A 23,661-nucleotide genomic window follows, 5' to 3' on the forward strand; every position below is an offset into this window, starting at 1 on the left:
ATCCTCTGGATTTTTTGTAGTACCATCAAAAGGCTCAAAATTTTGGCTTTTGGCTTTGAGTAACATATCTCAACATGTATTCCACAGATTGATTTGAAATGTGTTACAGACTTTGATATTCCTATTAAGTTCATTAACTTTTAGTCTAGCGCCATCATCAGGTCAAAATGTACATTTATCAGGTACTGTGATTTTGGTGCTAATTAGCAAGTGTTAGCATGCTAAGATAATGAACAACAGCCTGTTAGCATTGTCACAGTGAGCATATGAGCATGATGGCATTAGCCCTTAGTTCAGTCACTCCCGTGCAGCCTCATGGAGCCACTAGCATGGCTGTTGACTTTTAGTTTTATTGTATTACACTGAAAATTCCACCTTAATTAAAACACACTTTCTGCAGTGCACCATGCTTAGTTCAGCAAATGGATTTGCACTGCGGCCTGCATTGGTCTGAACTCGCTGTGTTTGGTTTCTCAGAAGAAAGAAAATACCACATTAAACAAGCACAAATCTGTTTCAGTGGCTTGTTTTAAACTCATGGCCTACAGGTATGTCTCTGCTCTTCCGACAAGGCATACAATAACAATATTGTTGTTATGAGTTTGAATTATACTGTGTATTTCTATATTGTGGGACCTCTTTCACAAACTTGATTCAGAGCAGGTATTGTCTTTGAGAATGGAGCAACAGGAAAATCTAGAAAATCCCATAGGAAAGAAAGACCAGTTCAGTGGCGTTAACTGTAAGAATTTCTATGAGCTGCAGCTTTTCTCTTGCTACTGAATTTTTATATGTGGATAAACGATATTGATTAGATCATTGGTTGCTGAGGTAAAATTTGAACAGTTTTAGTTGTTAAGATCAGCTTGCCTGCAATTCTCTGTGCAGTCCGTTTTTCGAAATGATATCATGTTATCAGTATTACGACTAAGACAGGAATGTGTACCTTATAATACATGTTTTCACATATGTCGTCTGTAGAGTAATTCAAATTTAAACAGAAGGCCTCATTAGAAAGAATCGAAAAATTAGATTAGAGAAAAAGTATTTTTCAATTTCAACCTTTTGTGAAACTTAAGTTAAATTTCAGTGTAATTATTTCAATAAAAAATTGTATTTGTGCATCTGCCCCTGAACAACTGTGAAAAATGAGCAGTATGTCCTGTCAGTGTCTTTAAATTCTTAATTGAACAATTTTGTTGAATTTCTGCTTAGAAAACAGGAACAAAAACTCTGGATAGCAAACCAGGGAATAATCAGAAAATCAGTGCCGATGAGACGGGAAAGAAAATATAGTATGTAGACAGATAAAGACAGGAAAGCAAAGTTCGAGATCAGGTTAGCGACAACAGGAGAGCCAGCAGCCACTGAGACGAAGATATTTGGAGAGAAAGCGCGGGGGCAGAAAGAGGGGGAATAAAGGCAGAGCGAGTCAGACGCAGAACGAGAGAGAGAGAGAGAGAGTAATCAAGGAGAATCAGGACGTTTCCTCTGTAATACCCACAGGCCTCGGCTGAGCCCGAGCTCCAGAAATCCTCGCTGATTGGAGGGAAGGGTTTGTTTGAAGAGGTCAAGACCATCAGTACCTTGTTAAGGAAAAGTTGTGTCCAGAGGAATGAAGAAGGCTGACTCCTTCCTGAGGAATTCATAGGGGATAGTGTGTGGTGTGTAAGTGCATGTGTGTAAGTGTGCGTGTTTGGAGGAGACAGAAAGAAAGCACTCATGCTAGAGAAAGAGAGATGTTATTTTAATCTGTATTAAAGAGAGAACTTGTGATTGCCTGTGTGTGTTTGTGTGTTGAAAAGGAGCAGCGGAGAGGAGGAGGACTCAGACTGTGATTTAAGGAGGACCCATCAACCCCCTCCTCACATAGTTTCTAAAGCCAGGATAGCAGCGCTGGCATTCGCCGCAATAATGCATGACAGATGTACATCAACCATTTTCTCTATCGCTCTCTCTCTCTTTCTCTCTCTCTCATTCTTTTTTGCCTCCTCCCATCTGGACCCAATGTGTTGTTGGTGATGGGCATCATGCATCAAGGCATATACTGCTATAAAATTAAGAAAGACAGGATTATGGGCTTGTTTACAGAGCCTTCTAGTTTTACTGGTTGAATACTAACTGGAAGGGCAGTGACTGTGTATTAGAGCTGGCGTGGCGATGATGTGGGCACCGACTCTGCTTTTTCTCACCCTGCAGATTGTGTAGGCTGACAGAAAAGATCGAGCATGCAGCGGCAAAATTAATCATGCACATGGAAAATCTTGATTAAGTGTACCAGCTTGATTAATGGATGCTTAGTTACAGATGTTTTTCACTGTCTTCTGATACATAGTGTTTCTCTGCATTTTGGTATCCTGACTGCATATTTTCATGCATTCAGATTTTCATTGAAAATTTGGTCATTCTCAGTGGAAATTGCTGGATAAATTACAGTGTCCAACTGTAAGTGAGAATATCTGTATAAATGTACTGAGGTCAAAAGAAGTTCAACTTTTATTAAAAGGAAATTATGTTTTTTTAATTTGACAGTGTGATTAATGATGCATTTGATAAAACATTTAATTTTGAATGATCATTCTATCTAATACAGAGAGTTTGTTTTTTTTAGGATAGTTTTTCTCTGATATTCTCAAAAGTCTTGTTTTTCATATCCTCTGCTAAATATTTACTGGTTCCTTTACTTTTTCACGAAATACATTTGTATCATTACCTCACCTGTACATAAGTAGTCAACATAGTCAAACATGACTCATATGCATTGTATCAAAATGCATAATTATTTCTGTATTATTTCATATTGGTTGTTTCGGCAGAGGATGCAATGTCCAAATTTGACTCCTTAATATGTGTTAAGCTAACATGATCAGTCTTAAATAACCAATAATGCAGCCAAATAGCAGCTTTCATTAGATCTTCCCTCCCAGTCACAAAGCTTCTGTAAGCCTGGTGATAAAATGTATTTTTTGTAAAAAAAAAAAAAAAAAGCTAAACTACTTATGTAAAATTGGTAGATTGATCCTTTAAGTACGGAACTGCAAATGTATACTCTCACATTTGCTTGAGTTTCTATGTTCAAACAGCAGAGGGCATCCTGCTCCCAGTGCATGATGTCAAGTTCCCTCTCTCCTCACACTAACTCAAAGGTCAATAAAATTCTGTGGTTCCTCCACCAAACACAAACAGCCTTGACAGGAGTCCAGCAGCATTTTCACATCGGCTCCAAATTCAAAACGTGTGCTCACAAACAAGCAAGGTGTTTGTTTTGGAGTAAAACACACACAAGTTGTTTTATGCAGAGACATAAAGTCTGATGCCAACAATAATATAAGCCATTGTTTACACACATTAGTATTCAGTAGAAGGAAAAGGGTGAAATTCTGAGAATAAGAAATATGTAAAGACGTAAAGAAAAGGAGGAGAGTTTTGATTCAGCAGAGAATGAGTTGAGGGAAGGTGGAAAAAAGGGAAACAGGAGTGATCACGTTGACAGAACAGAACTTGGCACATGCTGTGCTGTGTCATTGTGCTTTTGTAGTTTGTTTTATTGCTTCCTTATAGCAGTAAATGGAGTTAACCACAAAGTTAGATTGACAAATAGACCTGATGTGAAGAGACGGGTGTTCATCTTCAAACACCATTTAATATCAGCTTTAAAAATAAAAATCAACCCAAGTACAGGCCCCAAATGGCCAGTTAACATTATTCAATCATCTATCCATTGCACTTTATGGAACATATATTCAAATCAACTGACTGGCTGTTATGATACGATACAACCGGTCCTGGCACCATATATGCAAATCATTTTTGTTTCGCTGTTTTTGGTGTTAGTGGGTGTGGTGTGAGAAGCCTGGATAATAATCTAACTATAAACCACCCAGACGTCCTCACACCTTAGCTGACACTGAAGAAAATACGGTGCCTTGCAGAAACACACCCATTTCTAAGACAACAGCTAATCTGCTTCAGTGGAAATGTTTTGATGCAGTTTACTGTCTCATAGTGACCGTGCAGAACGAATCTCATATGATTTGATTCATATGTTGATAAATCCTGATTGATGCATGGAAGCACTTAATGCCACATTGTTCCATCTGAGCCCTGTCCACTTCAAACCAGTGAGGAAACTACAGAAAATTTAAGAAAATCATACTATAACACTCAAATGTACCTTTTTTAAATTAAGTGCTTTTACTTTGATACTTTGAAAAATAGTTGCATACTTTTATTGTGCTTGTAATGTAGAATTATACACCCTGATATTGTTACTGATATTGAGTGTCTGACGATTTCACCAATGTCAGCAAAGTCAGATGCAAAAACAAACAGCTGTGGTTCTATTGTCTTCACACTTCACACAGAATTTCCAGTATTGTTTTCTATTTATGCACCACTCTATATCAAATATCTAAAACATTAATAGGCACACCTTACCACACCTACACTTACAGTATCTTACACAGAAAAATGAATCATCAACAATCATCAATCATGTGTGTATATAAAAGCAACTAAATCATAATACTGTGAAAGTTGTCTATTGTCTGTAACTTGAGATGAGTCATTTATACCGTTAATGCACCAGGAAAGTAGAGAAAGGGCTTAGATTTAGCTTTGTGAATTGTATTTTCCAAGACGATAAAAAAAAGAAATTCCTTGTAACCTACATTAAAAAAACATCTTTAAAAACAATGTAGAAATACAAATCGGAGACACATATTCCAGTCATTTGAGCTTGAAATGAAAAGGAATCAAATCTAAAGAGTACTATGAAAATACTAAATGAAATATAGCCTGAATAGTTGATCCAATGATTCCACATTGCATGTACTCTGTAGCATGATCACCAAAATCGTTCCCATCATTTGTGGATTTGTTCTAGTGTCTTTAATGAGAACCATCAGCAATCTGCAGCCATTAAACCATACAGAGTATCCCTGCAAAGCAGCTGACTGATTGTATCTTAATATGAGACAACCCATACCGGATCTGCAAATCATTTTTGCTTTCGTGTTTTTCATGTTGCTGGGTGTAGTGTGAGAAGCCTGAAAAATAATGTTACTGTAAGAACACGTAGACTTTTAGAAAGTTCAGGTGAGAATTTGAATGAAGTCCCACTAGAATAAAGTAGTTGTCATTAATTAAGTGAAATATAGATGTCACAAAGTTATTAACTTAGGTGATCAGGATCCACAGCTCCACAGAAACACATTTAGTGAAGTTTCTATTTGGCATGAACTGAAACAGAACCCAGACCTCCTCACTATCATAACTTGTCAAACCGGCTTAACGTGCCTGTGGTTAGAAGTGTATGAAGTGCAAATAACAGTTACAATTCATTCCTGAACATTTGTTTTGTGAAATATCCTGGAAAATGGAGCTGTGAGTGTGGCTTGTGTTTATTTTCTTAAGAGTTTAAGTTCAGCATATTCAGTGTGGTCACCTGCCAATGGTGTGATCTGTCACCTCTGCTGCCTGAAACATCCATGGAAAGGACATGAGGGTGTATCTGAGGTCTGGCTGTGCTGGCTCAGCACAAACATGTCTAAGCTCATGGTCCCTTTTGGGAAGGAGGTTCCAGGTGAAGGGGAGGATACCTGTTCCTTATTGCAGATGGGTTTAGGTACCTTAGGGGCAAAAGGCTCTTACCCAGGGGCACAATGGGAATAAGTGCTTAAGCTTTGTATGTTTTGGTTTGTTGTCTGAGTAAACTCTTTAAATTCCTGTAATTATAAGGCAGTTCTGTGTGTACATTGTGAAATAAACTGGCTAGTTAGACCAGGGGCTTTATGGTTGTCTGTTTTATGTGATTCTATGTGTTTATCTGCATGTGTGTTTCTTTTAAACACATGTGCATTTTACTTTGTGATTTTATCTGTGGAAGCTGCAATAAGAATGAACTTTACTTACAGTTAAGGATCGTTTGGAGCGATTTAGACTTATAACAGATAACAGTTCACCAATGTGTTAGCAGCTCTAATATCAGTAACAAACTACAAGCCTCTACATGTTGTGTGTTTTAGTCTTAGCTGAAAAACAAAAGACAATTCGTTAGAGCATAATAGAGAATGAAATAGGCGGAGCCTGTTTTATTTTTCCCGTGACTTATCAGTCTCTTCTTAAAAACTTAATGTTTCAGCTTTGTCAGTGTTATATAATTGTCTGCGCCGTCCTGGTCATGGCTTCGGTGCACTTTCAGTTTGAGGAATGCTGTCCCTGCCTATGTGTATTACGCGCACAGTGTTTGCGCTGTAGCCGAGAGTTGCAGAGTCATGTTGATGCAGACAATCCTCCCCTCCACCTCCACCTCAGTCTCAGTCTCAGTCTCTGGACGTCAGCCAGCGGCGACGCAGAGCAGCAGCGCCGGAAAGTGCAGCCTGACAGATCTGCTGCTCTTCTGATTGGACACACAGCTCGACCCAGCGACCTGCCGGGACCTCCCGTGGTTCAACAACTCTTGCGTAAAGTTGTGCGACTGTTGTGCGACTGTTGTGCGCCGTGAGTTTAACCAGCTCCCGTGGAGGCTTCACAGTAGGTGAGTAAACCTGTAGTTAAGATGTAAAAGTGTTTCACTCAGTGGACGCGCCCTTTAGTAAAATCACTGCAGGATTCAAACGCAGTTGTCGAGTTTATGTGATTTTACAGCAGCGCAGCGACAATGGCAGCGTTTGTTTACAGTCGGTGTCTACTCGAATATATCCATTAGTTTATAATATTGTTGTCGGCCATTCAGTTCATTTCCTCATCACTGCGCCGACTCCGAAACGGGAATTGAAACTTTTGCTCACAGTCCGTGTCATTCATTTGCTCAGAGGTGCGCGTCTGTGATATGTGACCTGCTTGGCACTCGGGAGATGTTTCCAGTTGTTTGTTGTGCGTCGTAAACACTCTCATAAAGAATCCCAATAAACAGTACGCAGAGATGAGGCGTTTAGGTGTCTGATTAGTCAATCGCAGATATTTCATTTGCAGCAGCTCTATTGACTGATGACTTGTTAATGTAATCTGCCTGTGAACATTCACTGTATATCGTGTTTTTGTGATTTGCGTGCGGAAACACACACTCTGGGGTCTTGCAACAAGCAGTTTGTTTTCTTTAGAAAACGCACAGTGATCAAAATGTTTCTGTTCTAATTGTTTAATTCTGTTAATCAACTAACTGATTAATCAACTGTCTGTCAGAGCTGTAGTTTGGTCTTTAACATACCAAGATTGATTGATTATGTGAGTGTGATTGATTATCAATAGTGAAAATAATCATTAGCTGCAGCCCTGCGATAAATACACCTCTGGAAGAATATTCTTTTATCAAATGGATCATTTCATTATGTCCCCAGATGTTATCCACATATCTTTTTACTGCAGTCTAGGAAGTATTTTCTTTGTTTACTGATGAAACAGCATGTTTTGTATTTAGTGTTTCTGATATGGTTTAGTGTGTGATCACTGGGCAGTTGTATCTTCTTTAACGTGCGTTATGTCAGGCTAAGTAATGTACAGCACTTGACTGGAGTTTCTGAGCACCAGATGCAAACACGCCCAGAAGAGGCTTTTAAACTCTTTCATTTCCAAAATATCATTCACTGTTTTAAAATCTCTGGATCCTTCAGTTCGGCTCTTAAGGTTTAGTCGTGAGCTGTTGGGATCCTTCATTCTGCTGTTCTTCTTATCAGCAACCTCTAACTGCCTTCAGCTGCCAGGGCAGCTTAATGATGACATGACAAAAGAGCATTTGTCTCTGCTGTTACAACACATTTGAAAACATGTGTGGTCATTACAGCTCAGCAGTGTTGGACAATATATTTTCAAAAGCTAAGTGAGAGGAATCAAACATGCTGAAGCGCAGCAGGTCAAAGCTGACTGCACAGGTTAGTCAGCCAACCCCTGTGCCAGAGGAAACTGTGTGTAAATGTTTTACCCTCCTTGTCTGTCTCTCTTGTTTCTTCTTATAACGGTTGCACTAAACTATGCTTGTGTTTTATGACAAAACAATATCTTGGTGCCAAAATCAGCAACCTAGAGGGATTCATTTTCCTCAGATAAATACACCAGATCTCTAATTTGAAATAAAAAACCGAATCAAAGACTGAATCTCCAATCATCTGCATGCTCTTGGTCTCACTTGTAACAAGCATTTGAGAAGCAAATGTGATTAAACAGTGCTACTGCCTGTGGCATTACTGGTCAAACAGGCATTTCAAAACTCGATGAAATTAACTGCTCAAAACTAGTGTCACGTTGTTCCTGCAGGTTTGAGCAATGCTTGATTTATAGTAGGCAAGCTGTTCCTACTGTGTTTACACAGTACTTCACTGTTGGCTCTCTTAATCCTGAGCAGGATGATAGGACAGGCTGACACAGTTGCCTGTTATGGAAAACTAGGTAACTCTCTGCATTGATGACACTCACTCCTTGATCTGACCTCTCAGTTAAATCCAGGGTTCTTTTACTCCTGCAACCTCTCTCATCTCACATTGTTATTCTTTCTTGCTCACTGTATGTTGCTCTTAAAATTCCTCTTTCTCTGGATTGCTCTCTCTCCCTTTCTGTATCATACTTTTGGTCATATGACCAGAAAACAGGCTGGCTGATTGTAGGGTCAGAAGTAAGGGAGCTGGAGGCTAAACTGATTTGATTGTGCAACTCTGCAAAGCCGAGCAAGCTGAGCAATAGCATTTATGTACTTTGCTCAGTAAAATTCACAAGACATTTAGATCAAAATAGGAGGTCTAAAAAATGTCAGTTGTATAATTGACACCAAACTGTTGGTGCATCCCTTTGATTCTGAGATCCACTGGAGTTGGGTCACCAGGTATTTGTCCAGTTCATGCTAAAAATGGACCTGCTGCTGTTCATTTAAGGGGTCAATACACTGCAGCTAACAGGCAGCACTGCAGACATTTTTGTTCCCCAGCACCAGAGCTGATTTGTTGTTTGCTTCACGCTGTAGAATCAAGTCACACTCAGTTGACTGGAGCTATTTCATAATCAGTGGATATGCAGCTGTGGTGGGATTCCTGTGCCTCGTATTACAGCAATGTAGAAGCCTTAGAAAATGTAAATAAGAATTAGGTGTATGGGCATGTAAGTGAACTGAGGAGTGATTATAAGCTAACCTAACTTGTTTCAGTCTTCTCATCTATAAACAGATTTCCTACAGTGTCGAACTATTCCTTAGAAAAATCAAGCTAATGTAGACCTAACTTTTGTCTCAGACATATGAGCGCCAGCCTAAAAAAAATCCTGAATCAGTCAGGCTCTAGGTATTACATGACATTTTCCATAATGCCAACTGCTGAGAGCGTTCCACGGGGGGTTATTAATCAAAAAGAACATGATGAGACTCTTAATTAGTGCTTTTTCAGAGACAGGTGCACCATTTAAACCCATAACCCATAATTATGTTAAACATACTCCCAGTGCTTTCTTTATGTCAGCCTCAGCTACCTGCATGGAATGATGAAGACTTCAAAATTTTTTGATTTTACTGACTGTGTAAAAATATCATTTGGGATTTTACTGGATCAGACCTGTCAAGATATAGGGTGTTTGAAAATACCCTCTACATGTATCTAATTGATCTAATATGAAACATGTTTCGGTCCTTAAAGAGATGAGCTTTAGGATCACACCGACCTGCAGTGGTTTTCCTACTTACTTGGAAAATAAGTAGCAACGAACAAAGAAGTGACTTTAGAGAAACAGTGACAGCATCTATGTGGCTGGTAGGAATTCATTAATTCTGTTTCTTTAAATAGTGAGGATGTGTTCTGGGTAAGCTAATCAGCTGTCTGCACGACCTCAGTCACTCCAGTGACTCACATGCTGTGACTGTTAACAGTCTGTCTGAACATTTTAAAGATTTCACTGGACAAATGAAAGAAAAAACAGGATGTTTGAGCTTAGGTTGGTTTTGCACTGATAAACAGATATACCAGGAAAATATGTCTGAATGCATTTAAACAAAATTTTCAAGTTTTAAATTGTTGTATGAGGTTAGTGTATTGACAGAATTCAGCCTGTAATGTAAAAGCAAACCCTCTCTGTGTCAAATCGTGCTGCTTATCACAGTTATCCAGACTAGAGTCACGATTCTGCCGTTTTACCACGCAACTATGGTTCATTAGACTCATTCTGTCAGTGCGCCAAGTAAATAGCTAGATGCAATCAAATCTCCTTCAGTTAAAGAAGATGAAACAACAATTGTTGTTTTTTGCAAAAAGAACAATAAAAGTTATTGTTCAACTTTATTCCAGAGGTCAAATTAGAAATCCTGTGTCATAATTGGATCAGATTAGAGCGTCAGCAGTCACATCAAGACATTAACTAAAGCAGCATTTTTTTCATCTCAGACAAATAGCATAACTGAGGACTCAGATACAGAAACTCATTCATCTCCAGCATGGTGGATTATTGTAACAGAAGGACAACTTCAGCTCATGCACACTGCTGCCAACAAGAACCTGGAGACCTAAACACTACTGTTTTTACACCTTTACTTTGGCTACCAGTAGCCTACAGAGTAGATTTTTAAGCACTATTGCTGGCTTATAAATCAATCAATATTATTTTGCTAAAATATATTTCTAATGTCTGTGGAGGTTAGAAGCTCTGCAGGCTCTTAGATCTTTAGGAAGTAGTCAGATGGAGGAACCACAGGCCAGAATCAAACACGGTGCTGCACACAGATGGAACCAGCTTCCTGACTGCCTTAAATGCGCCCCAGCTCTAATCACTTTCAAATCTAAACGGAAAACTCTGCTGATACCTTGTGACTTTGACTGAGTGGTTTCTTTGCTGCATTTTGGTTCCTCTGTTGCGTTCAGGGGAACATATAACTTACACCTACGTTATAGCTGTGCTTCGCGTTTTCTTTATTTTGTCTTCATTCATTTCGTTCTGTTTTATAATCCTGTTATTGTGTTTCTTTGTTTCTGTAAAGCATTTTAAATTACCTCTGTTTGAATCTGCTACACAAATAACGCTGCCTTGTCGTGTCTCCATACTGAGACTCCAGACCAAAATAAATGAATTCAGTAATTGAAGCAGATGATTAAAAATAATATAGACATGGCAAAGCTTTTATTGTCAATTATTAATTTACAGACTGAAAATCTTTTACTTTGGTTTTGAAGAAGAAAAACTCATTTTCCCTGAAGGAACCAAATTTAAAATCCTGTGGCCATTTCCGTAGGAGAAAGCTTAAACACTTCATGAAACAGTTTTTTTGTTTCAGCTGCAAGGAAGTGAAACTTTATAACTTACTCCTACACACACACACACACACACAAAGGAGAAAAGATCACATTCATATGGCATTTTGATTCCATTCAATTCTTTTCAAATGGCTAAAATTCACTCATCTTTCATGACATGTGCTGTTTTTCTTATCTTCTTTGCAGGATAAGCATTGCAGCAGATGAAGTTAAAGAAAACCCTGCCAGGATATATCTGATTGTTCAGTCACATTCGGTTGCCAATAACTTCCCCTTCAGCTGTGGATCCCTAAATTGCAGACAACTTTCTAAAATGTCTGAATGGATTCATTTGAAAACTTTACGACCTGTAAAATCAGCAGCAGCAATTTAATGATCATGCTTTGACTCCTGCTTTGGGAACTCTCTGATCTTGACACTAATGTCAGTCATGTTGGAGCCTGGATCTGGATCATTGAGTTTCGGAGTATTATGTGGTTCACCATCACTCTGCAAGTTTGTTAAGACTTTAAATTTGTGCAGAGAAACATACTTTTTTATGCCACAGCTGGTGCTTCATGTGGACTGCGTACATTGCCTGCAGATTGTGGCTGGGATCACCTATGGGTAGTCCCATTAAGCTCTTCACATCCTGAGTTTTGTGGGAAATGCTCAGTTGCTGAACAGATTTTCAAATTTGCAGAAAAATGGGGGAACTAAAGACATCTGCTCACCGGAGCCTTTATGCTCATGATTTGAAGACCAAAGGACTAACCTTCAGTAGAGGATAAGAACTCACAACTACAATAAGCTAAACTATATTAGACTTTAAGACTGAAAAACGTATTACTCCAAAAGAAAAATCTGGCATCCACCTTCTCGTTATGCATTGCCCTATGAGGAAGAAACGTCCCACACGTGATTCTGATTTCTCAGCCATCGTAGTTCCTTCAATGCACGGGTCTGGGTATCTTGACTACACTGTAGAGACCCATGCTTCCAGGTCCCTGGCAGCCATGGATGAGCTCAGACATCAGGAGATGTTGTGTGACCTGGTGCTACATGTCACATACAAGGAAAGAACAGTGGATTTTAAGGTGAGACATCCTTGAAATGAAATGATTAAAACTGTGTTCATGCCATTTTTTGGAAGGTTTGTTTCACGGTTTTGAAATATTGTCAGAGTGCAGAGCTTTGGACCTCACAAAATGTAATAAATCAGAGAAGTCAGATTTATTCCCAGTTAACTGTGTCATTTATAATAACATTTTTCAGGTGCACAGGTTGGTCCTGGCCTCCTGTAGCCCGTACTTCAGGGCCATGTTCACCAGCAGCTTCAAAGAGTGTTGTGCCTCAGAGGTCACCTTGCGCGACGTCTGCCCCCAAGTGGTGGGAAGGCTTATCGACTTTGCATACACGTCCCACATCACAGTAGGAGAGAAGTGTGTGCTGCATGTTCTTTTGGGTGCTATGAGGTAAACACACATAAACAGTAACGCTTTGTGTTGGAAAGATAGTCCTGAGTAATTGAAAAGATCTGAAATCAGAATACACACGGACTTGAAATCTATACCCTTACTTCATTAATCTTTCAGCATTTAAAAGTTAAATATTAAATGACAGTATATACTTTTAGGTAAACATATAAGCAGTAATGTTTCCACCTCCATTTTTCTTTTCATTTTTCTCTTCTGTTCTGCAAGGTTTCAGATGGAGGATGTGGCTAAAGCATGCTGCGATTTCCTCATTAAGCACCTGGAGCCAGCGAATGTCATCGGCATTTCTCGCTTTGCTGAGGAGATCGGCTGCACAGAGCTGCACCAGCAGAGCCGAGAGTATATCAATACACACTTTAGAGAGGTAAGATGCAAGGGCACCGAGTACAAGTGTATTCGCCGGCGTACAAATGCAATTCTTAATTCTTTGTTAGTTCTTAGATAGAGCCTCTCAAACACTCATTATTCTCACATGGTAAAAAGATGGAAACCTAAATATGTTGGGGTGATATTCAGCAAAATCAGTGATTCTATCGTGAGGGAAGACATGTGTGCACTACAGTAACCTGAGACAGCTCCAGGACTGTCATTAGAAACATGCTTGTGGTCATCTCATTGATTTCCAGCATAGTTAAGAAGTTTTGTGTCTGCTGCCAATCATCATCATGTTATAGTAATCTCTCCTGCATGTCATAGAGAAACCTTAAGAAAAATGAAAGATTGAATTCAAGGCTATTGTAACCTCTATGGTCAATAATTCATTGGCTGATTTTCTTCGTTTTTCCATTTTGACAACTCTTTTGTAACTTCATATGTTTTGAGCCCATTTAAGCCTCCATTTATCTGACTATGCTGTTTTGTTCCTCTGTCCTAGGTGATCAAAGAAGATGAGTTCTTCAGTCTGTCTCACTGCCAACTGCTGGAGCTCATCAGTCAGGACAGTCTTAAGGTGCTCTGTGAGTCCGAGGTGTGTGTGCCGTTAAAATAACTAATTGAAAATTGACTAACAAGAATGTCATTTTTTTATTTATTATGATTATTCTGTTGTGTATATCTGTGTGATAGTCAAACTATTTTACTTTACCACTGGAAATGTGGTGTGTCTTTAATATAAGTTTGCATTTCTATCATTATCTTATATGTATCTAGTTGCAAGTAACAGACTACATAGTGATATGTCGTAATACGTCCATGGCAGGTGTATAAGGCCTGTACAGACTGGGTCGGCTGGGATATGGAGGGTAGAGCCCAGTACCTTCATGCCCTCCTGAATGCGGTTCATATCTATGCTCTGCCCCCTAAGTTCCTAAAGAACCAGCTCCTGTCCTGCCCCATCCTCAGTAAGGTAAGTCTTATTTTTAACATGTAAAATATATATATATATATATATATATATATATATATATATATATATATATATTTTTTTTTTTAATATACATTCAATTAGATAATGACTCTTGTCAGTTTATAATTTTGTGTCCTTTCTTTCAGGCCAATTCCTGTAAGGACTTTCTTTCTAAAATCTTCCAGGATATGACACTGAGGAAGCTGTCTCCTGCACCTATTCGTGGAACCCAACTCATCTATGTGGCCGGCGGGTGTTTATCTCACTCTGTTTCCTGCCTCTTTCATGCTATGACAAACATTCTGGGACCAAATTCTGATATTTATAACTCCAGTAGATGCACAACTTCTGTGTGTCTGTTTTTTTTTTTCTCAAAGTGACTTGGAAAATTGACAGCAGCTCGCCACTTGCTTTTTTTTTTTTTTTTTTTATCATGTTAGACGCAAAACACTTCATAGAGCCACACAGTGTCTCAGTCTGCCACCTAGTGGCTATTAGAGGGTTATACAATGTTTTTGTTAACACTGATGCCCTGGTTTTTTTTTTTTTTTTAGGGACATTCCCACATCACTGTCACTTTGTTCCTGCATTTTCTTTAATTCTACACTGAAAAGAAAATGTTTTGTTATTGTAGGTATAATTCTTCTATAGTGGTGCAGATGTAGTATGTTTCTGATTGACAACAGGGAGAATAAATAAATAATAACAGATTTTTTTTATTTGCACATGAATTATTTTGCGCCACTAAGTCTCAGGCTCCTCCATGCAGGCTTACATTAATGAGCATATTACATCACTGGCACTGTCTCACTCTCACAAAAAAAAATACTTTTTTAAAGAATGCATCTAAAATCAGGAGACAAGTTTCTTGTTTAAGTTCTAGATCATAGAACATATTCCCAGTAAAAAAAAAAAAAAAAAAAAAAAAACACCCACTCACTGTTTGTTTTTCTCTGTTACCAGATACCAGCACCAGTCACTGGCCTCCATGGAGGCTTATGATCCCAGGAAAAATGTCTGGGTAAAATTGACTGACATGGGCACTCCATGCAGTGGACTGGGAGCCTGTACACTGTTTGGACTGTTTTACACTGTAGGTTGCATCAGTTACATTATGCCGTGCCAGCAATAAATTATATTGCAGAGATTTTATACTGTCAATGGCACTTGAAAATGTGATAAAATGCAATACACTAAACATAATTATATATATTATATCAAATATACAAAAGTTGGAAACACACTTTGCCATTGTGCTAACATACTGTATGGATTTGATAGGTTAAAACGTCTTATTCATTTTCTCTCTTTTCTACTTCTACTTGTCAGTCTTGAGTGGATTAATATTTGGTTTCAGATGTTTGAGAGATCAGTTTAATCTTGAATCCCTTTTTTCAGGTCGGAGGCAGAAACCTGTCGCTTCAAAACAACACAGAGTCCAGCGCCCTGTGCTGCTACAATCCGATGACCAACCAGTGGAGCCAGCGAGCCTCCCTCAACATCCCCAGGAACAGGGTCGGGGTGGGTGTGGTGGACGGCTGCATCTATGCTGTTGGTGGTTCACAGGGCTCAACACATCATAACACAGTGGAGAGGTGAGACATTCCTGACATATTCACTCAGTGTATGTAAAGATTTATTGTTTTTTTAACTAGGCCCTTAAGAAGTCATTTGATTTGTAATTTATCTCTTTGCTAGAATGAACGTAGTGAGTAATAACGTTCTCAGATTAAACATGGATAATGGGAGGAGAGAGATTAAATGAACAGCTGCCATTCAACCTAAAGAGCATTCACAAAGTTCTCAGGTATTCCTCTTAACCTAATTAGACACAGGCTCTTTCAAAACAAGTTGAGACACACTTCCCAGGAATGTAAATCTCCTCAGGAATGCTTTACACCTTGTTGCTACCACTGCTGAGCAGGGAGGAGTGTTATGAATTGGCTCAGTTTATGAATCAGTTTGCATCAGTTCAATTACTAACAAAAAACCTTGAGTCTGAGAAAATGACAGTTTCTTTTGATGCTATATTTTTGCTGCCTTTTCCTCCATAACTAAAGAAGTGTGCTTCAAATATAACCTTTATACCTTTTTTAATTGAGGGGTGTGGATTTCTAAAAGATGCTAGTCACAGGAGAATTATTAGAACTCATCAGACGTCACTTTGGAAGGCTTCTTGTGGGAAGCTGCTAAGTAGAATGAAAGCTGATAAAACTATTGAAATGAAAATTCAATGTGAAACACATCAAAGGCGAGTAGAGCGTTTATAGTAACAATAGTTGGCAGGAAAGGCTCTGCTCTTGCGGATGCTTCCCAAATGAATCTAAGCAACATGCAAGAGATTCAACAGGGAGTCACACTGTTCCTTGCTGCTAAATATAGATGATGTCTTATTATTTGTCATTGCCTGCCTAGCTGCAGATGCATATGAAGTCATTTTAGATTCAGGCATTTCACAGTGTCATTGGCAGGAGGATGAGCCAAGGGACTTGGCTTCAGTGTTTTACTGAAGGGAACTTCACTAGTATTTGATGGCAGGTAACAGAATATTAGACACCCTCTTATTAGCTGTCAGTGATTGAGCCAAAATGCTTTTACTGAATAATCATTCAGCCTTATCATGATTCATGTTTATGCTATTGTTGTTAAATGTGTTTTTTTTTTTTTTTTTTTGGCATTTTTACTTTAAACAATTAGACGGCCATTTTTTGAAATAAGCTAATTTGCTTTCTTGCCCAGAGATCAGTGTTGCTGTCCTCTCTGTCTGCTACAGCCAGAGATAGCTAATTTAGCATTGCTGATACTTGGCTGTTTCTAAAAGTAAACAATGCCGCTGCATCAGGCGAAGAAATAGTCTGGCTCATAATGCCTGGTAAACCACACCTTTTTACACTAACAGGTTAATTAGTGAGCTGCACAGGCACCTCTGTTAACTCTGCCTCCAGGCTTTATGCTAAGCTAAGCTAACTGTAGCTGTTATAGTAGTGAATTTCCCCCCATAACTGTCAGCAAGAAAACAAATAGACTCATTTGGAAAAGCCTTTTAAAAATATGTTAAATAAACATGTATCTTACAGTGTGATAAGATGAATTAATGTTAAACTTTTAATCACATTTTTCGAAAGACATTTTGGTAAAAATGTTGTGTTGGACTACAACACTATATGGACCTTCTTGTCTCTGACTGCTGTGCAAGGCTACAACCTCTTTGGCTTCGAGTCAAGCTTGTCAATAGTTGCCAAACATGGTTGCCAGCTTAACCTAATCCACTTAAAGTTGACTGGCTCTTGTAGATTGAGAAGGTTGCTACACACAGCTGCTCCCTTTTCACTGAATCATTTAAAGTTTTGCAGCACTGATACGATCATTTTAATTAAATATTTTCAGTGACTAGTATGTAATGTTATTAGGAATTGTGAACAGATTACCAACATAGGCTGCAAACACTGTACAACTGTGTGTCTCAACTGTGCAGGTGGGATCCAGAGTCTAATCGCTGGTCCTTTGTTTGCCCGATGTCGGTGGCTCGTCTAGGGGCTGGAGTGACAGCGTGCAGGGGGGTTCTGTATGTGGTGGGGGGATATGATGGACAGAACCGCTGGAGCACTGCTGAAAAATACCAGCCTGACACAAACACCTGGTACCAACTGGCTCCCATGAGCTCTGTCCGCAGTGGACTGGGTGAGTTTGTCTTTACTCCTGTCTTTATGAGGGCCGGTTTGAGACTTAGACAAACTGTTTTACATGGTGTGGCTGTGTCACATGCATTTTGTTTTTTGTTTTTTTATGTGCTTGTGTTTGCCAGAAGTCTTGCTTAACATCTTGTGTGTGTTCTGGTCTTTAAAGCAACCATTTGACATTGCACACAATATCCTAATTGCCATTTTTGCCTGGCTCTGATGAGAAGATTGGTACCTCTCTTACATCTGTACATTCAGTAAAGAGCTTGTTGGCTTAGCTTACTCTAAAGTCTAGATAAGAGGGGAAAGAGCTGGTCTTGAGCTGTCCCAAGGTAATTAAATCCTCCACCTCTGAAGCTCAACAAAGCTCACTGTGCCCAGCCAAGAAATTGTCTGTTTACACTTATGATATTGTACAGAATAAACTACCTGGCTAATGTTTCCAGTGACATATTTATCATAATGTGTAATATACAAACTTGAGTGTGACATCAAGATCTAAGTTCTGAGTTAAAAGCAAATAAGCCTGTTGAAAACACCAAACTATTCCTTTGCATCCCTCTCTGTTTTTGCAGGGTTGGTGTGTGTGAACTCTTACCTGTATGCTGTAGGTGGCTATGATGGGAGAAGCCAGCTGGCCTCTGTGGAGCGATACAATATAGCCAGGAATATTTGGGAGCCCAGAGCGTCTATGCAGTATTGCCGCAGTGCACACGGAGTCACTGTCCACCAGGGACGCATCTTTGTCCTTGGTGAGTTACGTCACTAATCAAATGATAGGATACTAAAAGTTTAATTTGAGTTCATTGAAAAGAAGCTTTGCACACAATATGTACTGCAGAGCAAGAAGTGCTCACAACTGCAAGATGGAAATGAAACCACAGGGGGGAAAAAAACACGTTTGTGGTAATAAATGCACGCTATAAAAAGATATGATCAAGAATTTATTTACACTGATGAACGCAACACATTTAGCGATGCTTTTATTTATTATTCCTATGTTTTTAGTTATTATTATTCAATTTTATTTTATTATCTCATTTTCTCTGTTTTTGTAGAAAATCTTTCTATGATGCTTTTATCAATTACTGCTGCTTGTCTGAGGTCAAGCCTGTTTTGTGTGCCATAAATAAGCCCATTGTACTTTTTCATCAGGCTGATGACGCACTAAGTAAATCACAATATTCTTATCAGTGTTAAATATAAATGTAAAATGTTATTTTAGGGTGAACGTGCAATCACAACCACAAAAACCGCTTTTATTTTTGAGTAGTTTCAATCTGTCTATATTAGAAGATCTGTTAATAACACTAAGCACAGGACTTATACTTGTGCTTTTCCTGATGCTGAAAAAGAAATAGTCCTTTGAGGGGGGGAAATTATGCTTTTAGAGGGATAATAATCTTGAAGTAATGAAAGTAAAGAAATCAGATTTAGTAGAAAAGGTCAGGTGATTGGCTTTAAAAGCCACTGTTACTATAATGTAGGCCACACTGTTTATAGTCTAATGTGGCTGGGTGACCAAGTGTTTTGTCATTAAATGAAGTATGATCCAGATATTGGATATTAATTAGTAAACAGACATGTAGGAGACAAATTAGTTGTCAAATCTGGAAGTAATAAGAAACCACAATCATTGGATTAAATCAATGGAAAATAAAAGAAAAATTTTGCCTTTTTAAAGAATCATTTTAATAATCCATTTATGAGCTGAAAATTAAATAAATTACTTGAAGACAGATTCATTTAATTTAATTATTCATTGACATTTGTTGAACAACTCCATAATCGGTGTATTAACAGCTTCATTCAACTTGTCTTGTGTGTCTGTTCAGGAGGTTTTAACCAACACGGCTTCTTGGCCAGCATTGAATGTTACTGTCCCGAAAGAAATGAATGGACGTACGTCACTGACATGCCTGTTGGACGCAGCGGCATGGGTGTCGCAGTTACCATGGAGCCCTGTCCTGGCAGCCTGCCTGAACCAGAGGAGGACGAGGACATAGCCACATAGGATGGGACAAAGTGTGTTGAAGTTCTAAGTGCTGAATGAGGTTCTAAGCTGTGCTGCTGAGGGTTACGTGCATTAAAAAAACATTGCAATACGAAAAACTCCTGATACATCTCTGCCCTTATGGATCTCATTTATATTGCACCCTGGAATTTGAATGGAAAATATATCTCTACTTCTGCTGGGGGAACAAATAAAACTGAAAAACATTGAGAGTGACCTCGAAGTAACAAGGTGCTACAGATGTAATCTTAACTATCAGTACTATTTAATTAAGCGTGGTTATTCCTCTGCTGTTTTTATCTCTCTCCTTAATTTCATTTTAAAATTTCACAGTGAACTTTCAATACCCTCATTTCTGATTACTATCTGTGATACGTCTCTACCTCCATTTCTGTCCAAATGAGCACTTTTTGTTTTCTTCATTATGCCAATATAGTTTCACTGCCATTTCTAAATTTTGATTTCCTTTTTGTGCATTCGGTATATTTTATTTTGCGAAAATAAAGATAGTCAAATGGTAAATATTTTATTTCCATGCCATTTGTTTAACCATTTTAATTAACATTTTTCTTATATGCATTTATGTTAATCAAGACAAATGTGTTTTACTGACCTCTTGTGATCCGGATACGTTCACAAAGTGTGTAATTCCAGTATGTAACAGCACATGCACTACCACTAGATGGTGGAATATGTCCAAAAACAGCTGGGCACTGCAACAAAAATGTTTTATGTGTTGTTAGTTTACCATGTAACAGAACTCCCATTTAAAAATAACAAAGCAAAACAATAAGGAGCTATAGATTTGTTCTCATCTTGACAACAGATGACACATTTCCAAAATAAAATAAACATTGATTGTGCACATGATAAGAAGCGAGATCCTGCTTGAATAAAGAATATGTTTTATGGTTCGGTGACAGTAATTAGAGCTAACCAGTAGAGCTTACAGCAACCTTTATTCCAGCAGCTTTAAAGAAAGACAAAGTGTACTGGAGTCTCCACAGCATTAGTCATCAACTGCAGATGCAGCTCATGTGTTTACTTATCTCTCTCTCTCTCTGCACTGCTGTTCTCTATCTCCTCCATGGCTCACCTGCAATTATCCCAGCAGGCCCCCAAAGAAGACAGTTCTGGACAGAGGTATTATTCAAATACATCCTCAGTCGCCTCACTGTCATCATGTTTATGTGTCCGACAGAGAAGAGCCACCAATGAAGGAGAAAATAAAAGTTCATATTTGTTTTATTGCTTTTCTGGTATAATAGAGTGGCAGGTGATTGTGGTCACATGATTGTCTCCCTTTGACTCTATCTCAGATTTCAGACTCGTGGATATTATGGTGCATTGTGAGCATTCATTATTGACAGAACAACCTGTTGGGCAATGAGCAGAGGCAGAGGAGGAAGCAGCAGAGCTCTGGTTGTGTGTTCGGGCCCCAGAGAGCGAGAGCGACGACAGATGAGGGAGCAGACGACTCTTACTCACTACTTAAAGCCCTACACAAGAGTGAGTGACTCACATGGCGAATGTATGACGCAGGCACCTCACACACATTTGCACATGGATGCACAAGTACGTGTGCTTCCATACACAAATACATTTGTTCTCTATCTGTCACACACAAACACATGCAAATATGTGTGTGTGCACATGCAAAACAAAGCTGGCTGTCTCTCTTATTCACAGGCTGTGGAAACAGATTTGCCTCAATGTGTTCATTGTTTCATGACGGGAGAGGAATACAGAAAAAGATGTAGCACTGTACAACAGGGAGGTTTGCCTTCCGTAGAGAATCAGTGAAGGTAAATTAATACAGATACAGATGTAGCTGTTGTACAAGTCCATCTTTTGCTTGCTTGCTGTACTAATGCTGAACAGTTGCACAGCCCTAGAGGAAGTGTTAGAGGCAACGATCTTCCCTTGAGAGCAGATAAGATGCAGGGACTGGGAAGGGCTGCTGCGTCCTATAACAACTGTAGCAATAATTTTTGCTTAAATTGTTGGTTGGATCACAGATTGAAAACAGTGACTTTATCATGTAAATAAAGTAATTGATGGATAGTGTAACACAAATACAGATAGCAGAAACGGGGCCTGAGAAATGACAGCATTGTGGCAGCTTGCATATTTTTTTTTAAGTTTTCATACTCTTGTATGAAAATGGAGAAAGCTGATTGGATCATCATTGCATAACAGAGCTTGCAACTATGCAGGATTTTGAAATATGTATGCAGGGATTAAAAAGTCTATAAGAGCTAAATACTAGAAGTAATGTCCAGAATGTTGCCGCATGAAGCTACCCAGCCTTTTTCAACTCTGTTCGCAGAGTAAAGGAAGCCTAAAGGGGTTGAAGCAGCCTGTTCCATCAATGAATATTACAATAAGGCTTATCTGTTGGATATGGCTTATTCTGCCTTATTCAGGCAGGCAGGAGTTTGAATTGAATCTCTATAGGAGCTGAAGAGGTGGGGGGCTTTAATGCCAGTAGGCCTGTAGCTAGATGTGTGTAGGTGTGACCTTGGGAAGTAATGACCTCATCAACATCCCTACCTGCAAAGCTAATCTGTTACATTCAGAATGATGCTCCTATGATGGAGCCACCCATGAAGGTGACTTTGGTGAATGGGCTGGTGGTATGAGAAACACTCTCTTCTCAACAAGGTACACGCAAATACATGTGGATTACATGCTCACAGATGCGTGTGCGTACAGAAAATATTTGCAAAAACTACCAATTTGAGTCATTGTCAACATGATTTATGCACAATGTCATGATTAAACCACTGTAACTATGTGAAACTCGTGATGTAATATCCCTTGGCTTACATCAGCTGATCACCCAGATGCCTGCAGCAGGTGTTGCAGCATGATTGTGGTTAAAAGGTCAGACTGTTTTCTCTAATCTGACCCCAAATAATGCAGATTTTCTGCTCTACGGCCAAAACATGAAACTTAATGTTGAACTTAACAACTTTCTCATTCATATGCGGTAGTTGTAGCCTACTCATATTTGGCAGATACCTGGCTACACACCACTTTGTTCAAGAGCAGTTCAGTTGAAGTGGTGGGTTAAATGCCTTGCTCAAGAGTTTTTTCGTCAATCGCAGAGATACTTTAACTTTAACAGAGCTATGCTGTTTGCGCGGGTATCTTGGCACTCTTCTTTTTCAGCCCATACCTTCGATCAAAGCAAGTCCAGCTAACGCGGCGGAGCTTCTCAGTGAAGAGTGGCAGAAGACAGCCTGGTGACGCTGATGAATGTGAGCAAAATGAGTGGGAAGCTGAGCATATGTGCATATGTGCTCAGCCACTGTAGCATTGCATAAGTTTTATAAGCACTTGTACACACTATTTAAGACTAAAGGACAAACTGTTCTTGGACTGGCACTGACTGTGTATCTTCCTCTGAATTAATTTAGAGCTATTTAGTGTATTTGTCTGTTTTGCATGTGTATATGATGGATTCAAAGTATTAATGTGTCATTTGAGTATGACACCTTTATAGCTTTGAGGAAATTGCATTACCTAAAAGGGTTAAAGTGGTATCTGCATTCATAAGAACTGCAAGAGGTAAAACAATATCTGGAGTCCACAAATACCAAACCCTAAAATGAAACTATCTATAGTTGATACATATTTTTTCACAGTGACATAATATTTGGGAATATTTATGGACAGAACAAACACGTAAACTAAATTTGAAACTATATTTTGATAGTACTGATATTCTTTGGCTTTACAGCGTGTATGTGACACACTATACTGAGTTCATACAGTGACCTTATACTTCCAGATTATCTAGTACCACTATAAAATTTCTCCATCATGACTGCAGTGGCATATAGATCTTTGCATAGTGTTTTGTAGAGTTTTATTGTAATTACATGCAGAGAGAGTGCTGTTGTTTTTCGTTAGTGCTGGGAGC

The 23,661-nt window shown here is 38.9% G+C and overlaps 2 protein-coding genes across 3 annotated transcripts in view; one reads left to right on the forward strand and one right to left on the reverse strand.

The window, feature by feature from the left end:
* The window catches only part of crlf1a (cytokine receptor-like factor 1a), a 37,226-nt gene extending 18,818 nt beyond the window's left edge, over nt 1–18,408 (reverse strand). For both annotated transcript variants that reach the window (XM_033325002.1, XM_033325003.1), the window contains exon 1: nt 18,318–18,408. The gene's annotated coding sequence lies outside the window, so the exon portion shown is untranslated. The remainder of the gene's footprint in view (nt 1–18,317) is intronic.
* On the forward strand, nt 6,239–20,255 carry keap1a (kelch-like ECH-associated protein 1a). Its single transcript, XM_026317247.2, has 12 exons — nt 6,239–6,538; nt 11,406–12,295; nt 12,474–12,673; nt 12,902–13,058; nt 13,569–13,661; nt 13,893–14,039; nt 14,186–14,292; nt 15,003–15,132; nt 15,438–15,634; nt 17,515–17,720; nt 18,295–18,471; nt 19,555–20,255. The coding sequence occupies exons 2-12, from the start codon at nt 12,083–12,085 to the stop codon at nt 19,731–19,733; spliced, it is 1,806 nt and encodes a 601-aa protein (XP_026173032.1). The 5' UTR covers nt 6,239–6,538; nt 11,406–12,082; the 3' UTR covers nt 19,734–20,255.
* The last annotated feature ends 3,406 nt before the right edge of the window (nt 20,256–23,661 follow it).

This window comes from Mastacembelus armatus, chromosome 22 (assembly GCF_900324485.2).
Source record: "Mastacembelus armatus chromosome 22, fMasArm1.2, whole genome shotgun sequence".
Classification (NCBI taxonomy): Eukaryota; Metazoa; Chordata; class Actinopteri; order Synbranchiformes; family Mastacembelidae; genus Mastacembelus; species Mastacembelus armatus.